The sequence below is a fragment of the Hyaena hyaena genome, unplaced genomic scaffold, assembly GCF_003009895.1.
Source record: "Hyaena hyaena isolate Hyena2069 unplaced genomic scaffold, ASM300989v1 scaffold_608, whole genome shotgun sequence".
Classification (NCBI taxonomy): domain Eukaryota; kingdom Metazoa; phylum Chordata; class Mammalia; order Carnivora; family Hyaenidae; genus Hyaena; species Hyaena hyaena.
Genome location: NW_024081243.1, coordinates 587,869 through 600,422, shown reverse-complemented (window position 1 = coordinate 600,422; position 12,554 = coordinate 587,869). Strand labels below are relative to the sequence as shown.

The 12,554-nt window shown below is 44.7% G+C and overlaps 1 protein-coding gene across 3 annotated transcripts in view; it reads right to left on the bottom strand.

Annotated features, from left to right (window-relative positions):
* Window positions 1–12,554, bottom strand: part of PTPRG (protein tyrosine phosphatase receptor type G) — a 705,708-nt gene that overhangs the window by 162,643 nt on the left and 530,511 nt on the right. For all 3 annotated transcript variants that reach the window (XM_039257247.1, XM_039257249.1, XM_039257248.1), the window contains exon 6: window positions 1,101–1,167. In XM_039257247.1, coding sequence (XP_039113178.1) covers window positions 1,101–1,167 — 67 coding nt within the window. The remainder of the gene's footprint in view (window positions 1–1,100; window positions 1,168–12,554) is intronic.

Here is a 12,554-nt window from a genome sequence, read left to right as displayed (position 1 = left end):
TCCCAGCTCTGTTTGTTTGCTCTGGAGCAAACTGAAACTCTGAAGAAGCCGTGGAAACTTCTCACAATGAGAACCTCTGCGGGGGTGTTTCCCGCCACCCTATTTTCCTACCTTTCCTAGGTTTATTACTGTTCACTGCAGCACGACTGAATGGCTCTAAGAGCAGGACAATTCATCCAGAATCCTGCCGACTTCAACTGTGCACTGACAACTGGTTTTAGTGTCCCGGAGAGAAAGGGGGGGAGATGTCTGTTAAGGTCGGCAGAGTTGGCTAATGTCGAAAGACAATCCTCCCAGAAAGGTGTGAAGATGTTTTATCACAGCTGTGGAGATGAAGGGTAGATTTATTATGGTTACTAATGCTATTTCTGTCAACGTCTTTGGAATTCTAATTAGATTATTAAAACTTTGCAAATCATGACATTACCTCTAGACTCCGTATCTCCCTGTGACAAGGGTACTTTTGAAATTAGAGGATCCCGATGTCACAGCTAATGATGCATTGCCGATAATAAAGTTGCGGGGAAATTCCTCCAATAAAAACCAGTTGGGAAAGACAGAACCCATTTATCTTACTTTCTCTCCCCGTTTTATGCCTGAGGATAAGACGTCTGCTACACAAGACCCGGCCTAGCTTTTTCCATGCTAGTTACTCATGATGGTTGCTCACATGCTGCAAAGTTTAATGACGTGTCACGGCTACTTAAATTTTTTTCCCTAAATCGGAGAGGCAAATCAAGAAATTTATTAATGCAAATACACTTGAAAGAAGAATATTTTTAAGAGAGACATGAGACAGTGGCAGGTTCAACGCATAGGAACGGTACATCTTAGGGCATTTTGATTTATAACACATGCATGCAGAGTCGTACCTGAAGAGAAACAAATTGCTTACTGTTAACCCAGATCCGTTTTCAGGTAATAAATAGGCATCCTCTTTACTCATCAAATAATGGCTCTAATGCCCTTCAACATCAGTGGATGAGAAATAGGTGTCACCCTCTCTCCTCTGCAAGATAACCCCATTCCTTCAGGGGGAGAAGGGGCCACCCCTTAGCTCTTCACATACCAGCAAAAAGAAGAGTACGTGGCTTACTTACCATGATGTACGACGCCCTTCAACCCATGGATAATAGGATCCAATGCAGAATTGTCCCTTGGACTGACCTACATGTAAAGGAAACATGATTGGTTAAATCTATTCTGGCATCAGACACAACGGCCTCAGTTTAATCTTCCGCAGAGAAGGGGAGGGTGAAAATAGATGTTATCTAGCAAGCTGCGTAGCTCTTACGTATGCCACGGCTCTCACCAAACACAGAAGATTTATGACATAATAAAATCAAGTGAGGAAGTCTAAATCAAAAGAACGAAACTTCTCAGACTGCATTAGAACAGGAGAGAAATACCAAAGTCCTCCTAAAATCTTAAAAAGCAGCCGCAAGACTTTCTTCTTGCTTTTGTTTTATTAAAAGTACACCCTGAGCTGCTAAAAAGGCATGGAAAGTCATCAAAGAGTGATCCATCATTGACTGAATATTTCAGGACCTTCTTGTGATTTTTTTTTTTCTTTTTGTCAGTTTCCTTTTTGGAAAATGGATCCGTGCCCTGCCAGTCTCCTTTCTGAGGATCCCAGGCACCATACAATAGAAGGATGTTCTAAGAGTCACTCAGAGTCGGAGGGGAGAAGACAGGGCAGGAGAGGAGCTTGAAGAGACAGTGCCTCCCAACCTCTCTTTCCTCCGGGGTTCATTTCCCCCAAAGCCGAGCCTCCTACCCACCCTTTCCCTTAACTTTCGGATTACTACTCGGCATACATTCTCATTCTTGCCCTTTCCAGAAGACTAAAATACCACCAGTGTATTACAATTTTGGTGTTTAGGTACCTTCTTTTAGACACTAACTGAAATAGTCACAAACGAAATGAAATGATGTCTTGATTTTACTTCAAAAGAGCGGAGAGCAGTTCAGGAAGCGAGCAGGGCAGAGAGGCAGCAAGACTGGCAATGAGTGGATCATTTATGACCTTCGGTGATGAGTATCAAATGGGTCATGGTACAATTTTCTCTAAACTTTTGTGTATGTTCAACTTTTCCAAAATCTATTATCTATGTGGTCAGCATATCTCCTGAATTTTTTTTTCCACAAATGATATTTATGTTTTTTAATTTTTTAATGTTTATTTTTGAGAGAAGGGGAGAGAGAGAGAGAGAGAGAGAGAGAGAGAGAGAAGGGGAGGGACAGAGAGAGAGGACGACACAGAATTCGAAGCATCTCCAGACTCTAAGCTGTCATCAGAGAGCCTGACATGGGGCTCGAACCCACAAACCGCAAGATCATGACCGGAGCTGAAGTCAGATCCTTAACTGGCAGAGCCACCCAGGCGCCCCCCACCCCCACCCTGCCCACTGCAGTGTTTATATTTAACCCACTTCTAACATAATGAAGTTGAGATATTGGTGACTCTTTCAATGTGTAGCAAGACCCAACTTGAAGTTTCCTAGTTAATTTGTCACCATCTTAGGTCAAAATTTTAGGGTAACTGAAAAATCTTCCACATTCCTTCTCCCTGTTAACAAATCATCTGCTGGACTGCTGTTCCTAGTGTGCTCTCAGACAGTACCCATACTTCACACATTTCTTTCTCTTTTATGCTTTGGCACCTCCAGGTTAGAGCAGTGGAAGCCATTTTACCTATCTCCCACTGCCTACCCTCACCTGAGGGCACTGGACCATATCTGCAGACATTGTCCATTGTCACAAGTAGGGATGAAGAAGGAGGGGCTATCACCATCATGTGGTTAAAGGCAGAGCTGCTGCTAAAAATTCCATAGTGTTCCTAATAGCCCCCCACAGCAAAGACTTATCTGGCCCAAGATGTCAGTGGGGCATAAGGTGAGGTTGAGAAATTTGACTTACATGCTCTATGAGTTAAAAGTCATTTCATATTAATGACAGGAGCCCTGAGTTATGCCTAAATTAAAACACAGGTGTCATTATGTATGGTGTTACATTTATAGACTAATAAAGTGAGGTGGAATTTGGTACTACACTGTAAATACTACAGATACTTCAGAAAGGATCAGTGAATAGGAATCCAGCGTACCAGGTCACAAAGGTGGATTTCTGGGAGTTCCTTTAGCTACCTCCGAATTGCCTGACAGCAAGCTCTAGCCAGAGGGTTGACAGACTGGTCGAACACAAAACATTCTTGAAAGGTAAACAACCACAGAAACTATACCACAGTGAAGACCTCATGTTTACACCATAGCAAATACTTATCAATATTTTAAAAATATGTTCAAAAATGGAATCACAACTCAAGAATGCAAGGTAAGAGAGTCTACCGGTAAATGTGGCCAACTTATAAAACTGAAAGAATAAATAAGAGAGGAGAGAACAATCTCATATCAAATTGACATGATAGACAAAAACATGGTCTTCCTTCTCCCTCTCCAGATTCTGTCTGGTTGAGAAGTTTATTCTACTTCAACTCCTGGGGTTACCCTAATATCTGTGGGAAATGGCAAAAGGGCCACAAACGCGTGTCAACCCTGTCACACATACCTTTGCAATCCGACTAGGCCACTCTTCTCGTCAAGAGGATATACGAACTTCTCCACTCTTTGAAACTGGGCTTGATCACATGACTTGCTTTGACCAACTGGATGTTAGCGAACCTGATATAGGGAGCAGCTTACACAGGGCCTGCATGTAGAGTTTTAACCTCTCGTCACTCTGAAATTCCGAGACCACCAGGGGAAGAATCCCAGGCTAGATTCTCAGAGGATGAGGTGACATGGAGCAGTCAGGCAGTCCCCACAGACGTAGTTCTAGACTGACCACCTGCCAACTATCAGACAGGACAGTGAGTCTGTCCCAGACTATCCAGCCTCACATGAACTACCTGAAAGCTACAGAGACCGCTGAGTTGGTCCCAACCAGATGAACTGAGCAGCTAACCTACAGAATCATAAAGCAATAAAATAATTGTTTTAATTAGTTGGGATCATCTGTTAGAGCTTCTGAGTATGTGTAGAGGTGGAGGATTGGGGACAGACTAGGATACCAATACTTTTCTTTTTTTCCGATCCCGGCCCGATTTTATCTTCCCCGGTTCGCACTCACGTTAGAAGATACTTTTCTTTTTTTTAAAGCTTTTTTTTTTATTTCTAGGAGAGAGAGAGAGAGAGACAGCGTGAGCAGGGGAGGGTCAGAGAGAGAGGGAGTCACAGACTCTGAAACAGGCTCTAGGCTCTGAGCTGGCAGTCAACACAGAGCCTGATGCAGGGCTCGAACCCACGAACCGCAAGATCATGACCTAAGCGAAAGTCGGACACTTAACCGACTAAGCCACCCAGGCGCCCCTAAAACGTTTATTTATTTATTTTGGGAGGGCGGTGGGAGGGGGAGAGAGAGAGAGAGANGGGGTGGGGAGAGGGAGTGAGGGGGGGGTAGAGTGAGGGGGGGGAGAGAGAGAGAGAGAGAGAGAGAGAGAGAGAGAGAATCGCAAGCAGGCTCCATGTTGTCACCACAGAGCCAGATCTGGAGCTCGATCCCATTAACCGTGAGATCATGACCTGAGTTGAAATCAAGAGCTGGGCACTCAACTGACTGAGCTACCCGGGTGTCTCACCAATAATTTTCTCAGCCAAAATGCTTTGCTTCTGGTTTGTCATAAAGGTTTCTCAGTGAAATTCTACACACCAAGATGCAGCATTTACTGTCAACCCAATCAACACATGTGCTTCTCCAAAACTGTGTTACCCCTCCTGTACCCGGGCAACATTTCACAGATACTTTGGGGTTTTCGATCCCAACTGTGGGGGGGGGTGTTTTATAGCTGGGGGACCCTTTAATGCATTCAGTCTTAACTGATGAAAAGAAAGCTCAAAGAAAATGCTCCTAAGCCCCCGTTTCTTCCACTCACCAATAACATTTGCAGCTCATGCAAGAGGAAAATAACCAGGTGACCTAATCCAGGTTGACACTCTGACCACTTCTGACTAGAGTATCTGTCTGATTACTCTGGTCAGATCTCCTTCAAGCTCAAGCGCCTGACCCTAGATTCTGAGCAAGCCCATAAATGAAAAAACCTTCACTGCCCATTCACCTCCACAGCCCCCATGGCTAGTTTCCATGGCTGGGGTTGAGAAAACGGATCATCAGAAAGGGAGAGAAAAATGGAGATCATTGGTTGGTCCAAGTAACTTCCTAAGAATACTGAGCTCACTCTCCAGTCTTTGTCTTGGTTCTAAACCTCAGGGTGGGAATCCAAAAAGCATGATAATAAGTGGGTTTGTTCCAGTAAAGGCACAGCCCTCAGTGAAATAACCCCTTCCATTTATTGTTTCAATCAATTTGCCACTTAAAAAAAATCATGAACATAAGCTAAGCAATTTGAATAGCTCTGAAATAGGCCTACAGTGGAGAAGGCTGTTTGAGCAACCCATATTTACATTCTGGGCTCCATCCAGAGTAGAGGAGGCCAAAGGGTGAGGGAAAAAATGAAATTCTGAGTCAGGGATGAAACTTTAGAGCCTCAATGCCCTCACCTGTAAAACAGGGATACAATTCCATAATGCTGTCCTAAGGATTAAATGTGTAAAGCTTGGAGTATAATGCTGAGTATAAACACAACATTCCAGAAGGATGGGTGTGACTGGGCAACAACTTGACCCAAACACTCAAATTTAAATGAATGTCAAACAACAGCAATTTCATCCCTGAACTTCTACAGGTGCTTGGCTCTAAAAGGAACACCTACTTGAGCCTCAAATTCAAAAGATCCAAATTTATGTTTTATTTGACATCCACGCAATTTTGTACTATGCTGCTCCTGTGAAAGCCACACGAGGAGTTTTCGGGGCTCTCGAAATTCGCCCCCTTCTCCTCTGAGATCAAAGGAGTTACGCGGTAATACAGAGAAAGTGGCAATTGCACAAATGAGCTTAAAATGGCCTTGAAAAAGTGGGATCCCCCTTCCCCTGCAGTTTGGTGCTCTTATTGCAAAGCTCAGCTTCCTGGCCCTTCTGTCTCGGAGCAGCTTTCATGGGACAAGTCATCTTCCAAAGGACAGCATACCAACAGGACAGACAGCCCTGAGTGCAAGCCTTGAAGATGTCTTTAGCTATAACAAGCAACACAGAGATGTTAGCCACGTGGGAAACCATGAGGCGTGGGTTGGGGCAAAAGGCCAAATTCATATAAATGCTGATGAAATCTAATCATAAAATTCTCCTTCCAAATAATAGACCATGATAAGGATTGAGCCAACTATCAGATTCATAGCCACGGGATCAATAATCTCTAGAGATGTACGTGCAAGCCAGCGCTGTAGGAGGACCTGAGGTCTTTTCCTGCTTGAAGCAAAATGAAATGCAAGTAGAGAAAGGCCCGAGCAGACTGCATGGGCCTGTGTTCAGAGATGTGCTGCCATCTTCCAGTCCCCCGTGCCATTTGGCCCTTGACTTGGATCCTAATAATCTTCAATCTATCAAGTCCTGGCCATCTGCTAACTAGGATGGCCAAGACAACCTACTTGCCTTGAATCTGACATCACCAGCTGCTCCTTCAGTTCTAGAAACGTCACATCCAGCCAATAATCTCTTGTGGGAAAAAGGATTTATGCCCGCTGAGAGGGAATGGCTACACCATTAAACCATGCCTGTGAAGGAAAGTGACTAACAGCAGGCCCAGGGACACCACATGGCCTTCCTGAGCTGCAGAGGTGATGAGACATCCACTTCAAGGGTTAGTGGGTAACTGTGTACTCAGAAGCTAACGTGTCTGATTGGACAAGGGCAAGCACTTCTCATGCGATCTGATTTCCATTCTGATTCTCCTCTACCTCCCACGGCTCTTACCTAAAGAGCCATGTAGCACGGACGCTGTGGCTTCTTTCCTTCTGTCTCCAACACCTTGGTTACCACTCACCACATTCGGATTCAAGTTGCTGTCAAGAACGTCCTGGCTGAAACCTTCCATAACTTGGCTCCTTTTGTACAACTGCATTTCAGTTAGGCCCCACCCAGAGACAGAACCCTGACCAGATTTCTTTATCAGTAAATGAAACACTGGTCAATAAATGAGGCAATGTGTCCAGGTTCAAGGACACAAGCATAGCATCAAATCACTAACCCCATGGATCCACGCTGAAAAGATCATTCTTTTCCTGATGATCCTTATAAATACCCACAAATATAGCTTTTCTTCTTGTACAGCCCACAGCCTCTCCCTTCTCTTGGGAGAAATTTCTCTTTTTTTCCCTTCTGACATCCCCACAACGTTTTCTGTTCTCTCCTGACTGTCACTGCTGCAGTGGGATTACAAAAGGCAGAATCAGAGGTCTTGGTGCGTTTAGCATCCCAAACTGCCATGGAATAAAGTCAGAGATAAAACGAGAGACACAATCCAGAGCAAGGGATGACAGAGGAGCTGTAGAGCTTTTCATGAAAAGAGGGATTTTGGCTTCCCAGTCAGCTAAAGACAAGTCACCGAGTGCGGACTCCTGGCCAGGAGGCTTGGCTTAACTTTGAATACTAAAGTTCTAGAATCATACTTTAAGCCCGATCTCATAGATATGCAGAACATCACGGATGCATCTCACGAGGGACGCAACAGCTCCTTTTGGGGGTAAGGGTATGGCTCTGAATCATCATCTATTTTCCGGCATTTGACAGAACAGCCTCCTGGGATTGGTTTCCGTCAGCAGAGAAGAAAACTCCTAATTCTTCTGCCGTGGGAAGGGATTAATATGAAAAGGCAACACAATTATAAATGCTAATAGGATTCACCCTCCCCGCTTCAAATGGAGTTTGAGCACCGACATAGCTTACTTACTGTTAATTCATAATATTAGTGGAAACCAGTCAATTCACAAGTTATTCATCCCCAGAGGATGGAGATTCACTCGTGGCCAGAGAGGGCCACAGAGGAAATGGATTTAATGCTCTTGGTCTATTTCAACTGACCTTCCCTATCCCTTTGCTCTCACTACTGCTGCTCACCGGAGTATTTACCACTTAATTGTCAGACTTGGCTTGGAGGAGTCTATTACTGGAAAAACCAACCCAGCAGGGTGACAGCGAGGCCCAGTAGCAAATGTGCCCAACTGCGGACCTTGCCAGCAGCAGCCTCGCCTATAGTCAATGCAGGCTATTTCTCCTTTTCGTGAGGATCAAACCGTCCCGGACTGAGTACACAATGCCATTTCCTCTGGCTTTGGACTCTCTCAAAAACTCAATTTCAAAGCCAAGGCAGGAGAGAAAGAGAGAGAGAGAAAATGTGCAGGTTGAGGCACCTGACAAACGGAACTTCCACAGGGTGATTTTTGTCCTTCTTTGTCTTTTTAATGCATTGTGTTTTGGAGCCAAGAGGGGAGTGGGCAAAGCCTTTGCAGCAGTTCCAGACAGAGACCCAGAACCTGCCTGTCCCACCCCGGCCAGACGTCTCAAAGTGAAGGCTGCTCTTGAACTGGAAAGAGGCAAAAAAGAAACTCCAACCCAGCAAAGTATGACCGAGCGTCTTAGGCGATAGTGCCAACCATTTCACACAGATGCTGTGATGATTTTTGAATTAAAAACACACACACACACACACACACAAAAACGGCAGGCAATCCGGGGAGGCTTGGGGCAAGGGAAGCTTCTTTCAGGTTCAGTGACTCGCCTGCAAGTTTCTCTCGATTCGTGTGGCAGGGCTGGACAATTTTGCCTTTCTCTTGTTAATAATCCTGCCATGCACTGAAAAGCCTCGACGATATCAAAGCCTTAGGGGAGAGAGCAGAGCTGACTGCTTCCACGGGGACCAAGTGGCTTCAACCAAAACACATTAGATGTGAACCCTCACCCTTGCTTTCTCATTCCCTCGAAGCAAAAAGCTGCTCAGGGCACTCCATTTTACAAAAGGCTCGGAATCCAGAAAGCACTGTGTGGGGACTGCTTTAAATCCCCACCATGTGTGCAGCAAGAAATATATAAAAGACGAGGCATATCAGACCAAAGGGGTCACCTGGTTGATCCTTCTCTTGAAAACATTCCTCCATGGAAGTAGGTAAGGTCACCACTGTGGATAGAACCGAAGCATCCAGATGGCATTATGAGGGATGGGGGAAGACTGCAATACCATGTAGCTCTCATATATAAAATATTAAAATGACCTTGCTTTTATAGTTGTATAAAGAGGTGACGGGGGAAAACAACAAAATGGTGCCCTCGGCTTAAATGGCAAAAACCCAGGTCTTATGCTCATTTATTCAACAAATATGCCTTAGTGCCCACTGCATGCTGTGCTGGGCTGACACTAACATGGCCCTCAATAACCCCCAATTCCAGGTCTTTAGGCCCCTGTGTTATCTCCTCCCTTTGAGGATAGGCTGTAACTGGTGGCTTGTGTTTAACAGGTAGAAAGTAGCAAAGCCAGAGACACCCGTTTGATGATTAGGCAACAAGAGTTTCTAATGCCCATCTTGCTAACAGACTCTCACTATTAAGTACTTGGCTTGCACACTTTGGTAACATAAATGGCCATGGTAGAGAAGCCCATCCAGCGAGGAACTGAAGGTGGTCTCTGGCCAAGAGCCCGACGGAAACTGAGGCCCTCAGTCAAACAGCCCTTGAGGACCTGAATTCTGTCAACAGTTGGAGTGAGTGTGGAAATGGATCCTTCCTCAACTGAGCTTTCAGATAAGACCTCAGCTCTGGCTGACATTCTGATTGGAGTGAGAAACCGTGAAGCAGGGGCTCCACCGAAACTGTGAGAGGGTAAATGAGTGTGGTTTTAGCTGTTAGGCTTGTGGTATGTGTTACACAGCAATTGATAAACCACATGCCGAGAACTAGGTGCTGGAATATGGTACTGACAGCCTAGTGCTTGTTCTCACAGGAAGACGAGGACCCTGGCCTCCTTAAGGAATCCACACACCGCCATTTTCCTTATATTGGTGCATTAGCTATTCAAGGCAGTTCCCACCCTTCTAAATAGGCTCTTGCCTCTCACAGACCTAAATTGCAATGTTACATCATAGCTTTTAGAGTTTGACGGGAAGCAATATGTTTAAAATCCAAGTTCCAATGGGGTGCCTGGGAGGCTCAGTTGGTTGAGTGTCTCACTCTTGATTTCAACTCAGTCACGATCCCAGAGTCATGGGATTGAGTCCCACATCAGGTTCTATACTCTGTGTGAAGCCTGTGTGAGATTCTCTCTCTCCCTTTGCCCCTCTCCCCAGCTCATACTCTTTTTCTAAAACTATAATTAAAATTGGAGCACTTGGGTGGCTCAGTCAGTTAAGCCTCCAACTTTGGCTCAGGTCATGATCTCAAGGTTTGTGGGTTCAAACCCCACATCAGACTCTGTACTGACAGCTCAGAGTCTGAAGCCTGCTTGAGACTGTGTGTCTTCCTCTCTCTCTACCCCTCTTCCCCCTCTCAAAACTGAATAAACATTTAAAAATGTCTTTAAATAAATAAAATTATAAATAAATTAAATTGAATGCAACTTCCAACCAGGAAAATTTGACAAAGATAGTGAGTAAACCCCAAATGGAGCAAATAGACACCAATCGTTAATTGTGAATAAAGCATCTTCAGTGGCTTTTATGTTCGAACAAGCATAGGAAACGGATTAACTGCAGCACCAAATTCGAGTCTTTCTCAAAGAAAGATATCCCTGGGCAAGGTGCATAGCAAACCACACTGGTGTGAGCAGCTGCGGTTTCTGATTCATAGCAACCAAGCTAAGCGTGCACTAATTACACAGTCCGCACTCTTAGTTTTTCTTTTGGAAGGGCTATTCTCCCTCTGTGCCTCCTGCAGAGCACCAAGCTACTGCTCCCATAGTGTGGCCCTGAAGACTGATTAAGTATCGATCCTCTTTTTCCAAGCAGTACCTTTCCAAGCAGTACTTTTCCAAGCAGTCTTCCCTATTCCAGACCACATGCTTACGTGAAGGCTTTGGTGCTCGATACTGAAAGAGGGACTTCATATCCCTGTCACTGTCCTCTGAGATCAATCCATTAACTCATCTAAACATCCCATTTCATCCAACAAGCCAGTGAAAGTTATTTTCAGTGTGCCCAATCATTAAAGTTGGAGCATCTGAGTTAAGAGCTTTAGTTATGTTTTGGGGGGGGGGGGGCTACAAAAAATTATTTAAGGGTACGAACGTCTTCAAGTCTACAAATTAGGCAAGTTCCTTTTAAGTACTTGGTAGTCTACAGAAAGGGCAGCCCCATCTCAAGGAGGACACAGATTAATGCTAAGTGAATAGCTCAGCTTTGTATTGAAAATGCACCTGAGTTCAACAGAGGATAAAATTAAATTGCAATGAGAAAAGACAAAATCTTTCCTAGCAGGCCTTGATTGATAGAACGTGTTATTTGTAGCAGAACAAACTGGAAAACCAGAAAGTTTGTTCCTAGCAATCATTGACTCACTGGGCCAACTTTCTCTCCTTTGAGAAAATAATATGATTTCTTCATAGAGCATGTAGTCTACTTATTTAAGCAACAGTGCTTAGGGTCTTCCAATTCCTCCAGCAGCTCTCTGGAAGAAAACAGCCCCAGTAGGGGAGGTACAGGTAATATTTAACCAGGAAGAAGTTTATCTTGTGAAAACTGGCATGGATAATAACCCGAGAAGAAGTCACTTCTTAGAAAATGAGCACGCATCTCCTGTGATGAGCTCACGTGAAACCTGGGTGTGGAGGACTGGCATAGGGATGAAGCAGAGTTTTTGAAACCAGGTTGGTGGACCCAAGTTCAAAACCCTGCTCTTCTCTTTGACAGCTGAGTCACTTAGCTGTGTGAAAGTGAATTGCAATCTCACTATGCCTCAGTTCTTCATCCATAAACAAAAGATCACTGCCCCTTAATGACACGGGGTTGTTAAGAGTATTAAATGAATATTCAGGCCAGTGCCTAACACACCTAAGGATTCTTTAAAACTAGCCACAGCCACTCTTTCTCCAAAGGGGCAGGCATGTACCAGGAATATACAAACACACATAGAGATACAAATACTACTACCTCTAGTTACAGACAGACCAAGAGCAGTGAGGTTCCAAGGTGAATCCAGTCAAGCACGCACTCCCCTACCTGGCACCCCAATCTCTGATTACAGTAGCATGGTAACATCGCTCCACCCAGCAGATCAGACTCCAAACTCAGGAACTGTTCTCTTTCCACACGTACATATGATGTATCAGAAAGTCCAGATGATTCTACCTCCTAAGTGTACCTCGAATCCGAACCCATATACCACCTCTCTCCAGCTCCTCCATCCTGCTTCCTACCCCACCATCGCTCTAAACCTAAGTAACCCATCTAACTTAGCTTACTAAGTTAGATGGCCTCGCCTAACTAGCTTCCGCACTTCCTCTACTGTAACCTCCAGGCACTGGCATCGCCTTTAACCAGCTGTAAAAGTAAAACAAAAATCAGACAAGAGTAATGATGAAACACTGTTCGGACTGACCTGAGACATGATCTGGGCACCTGAGTGCTTGAAAGCTCTCTAGATGATTCTGACAGAACCAATGAGTTAGACTGAGCCTTC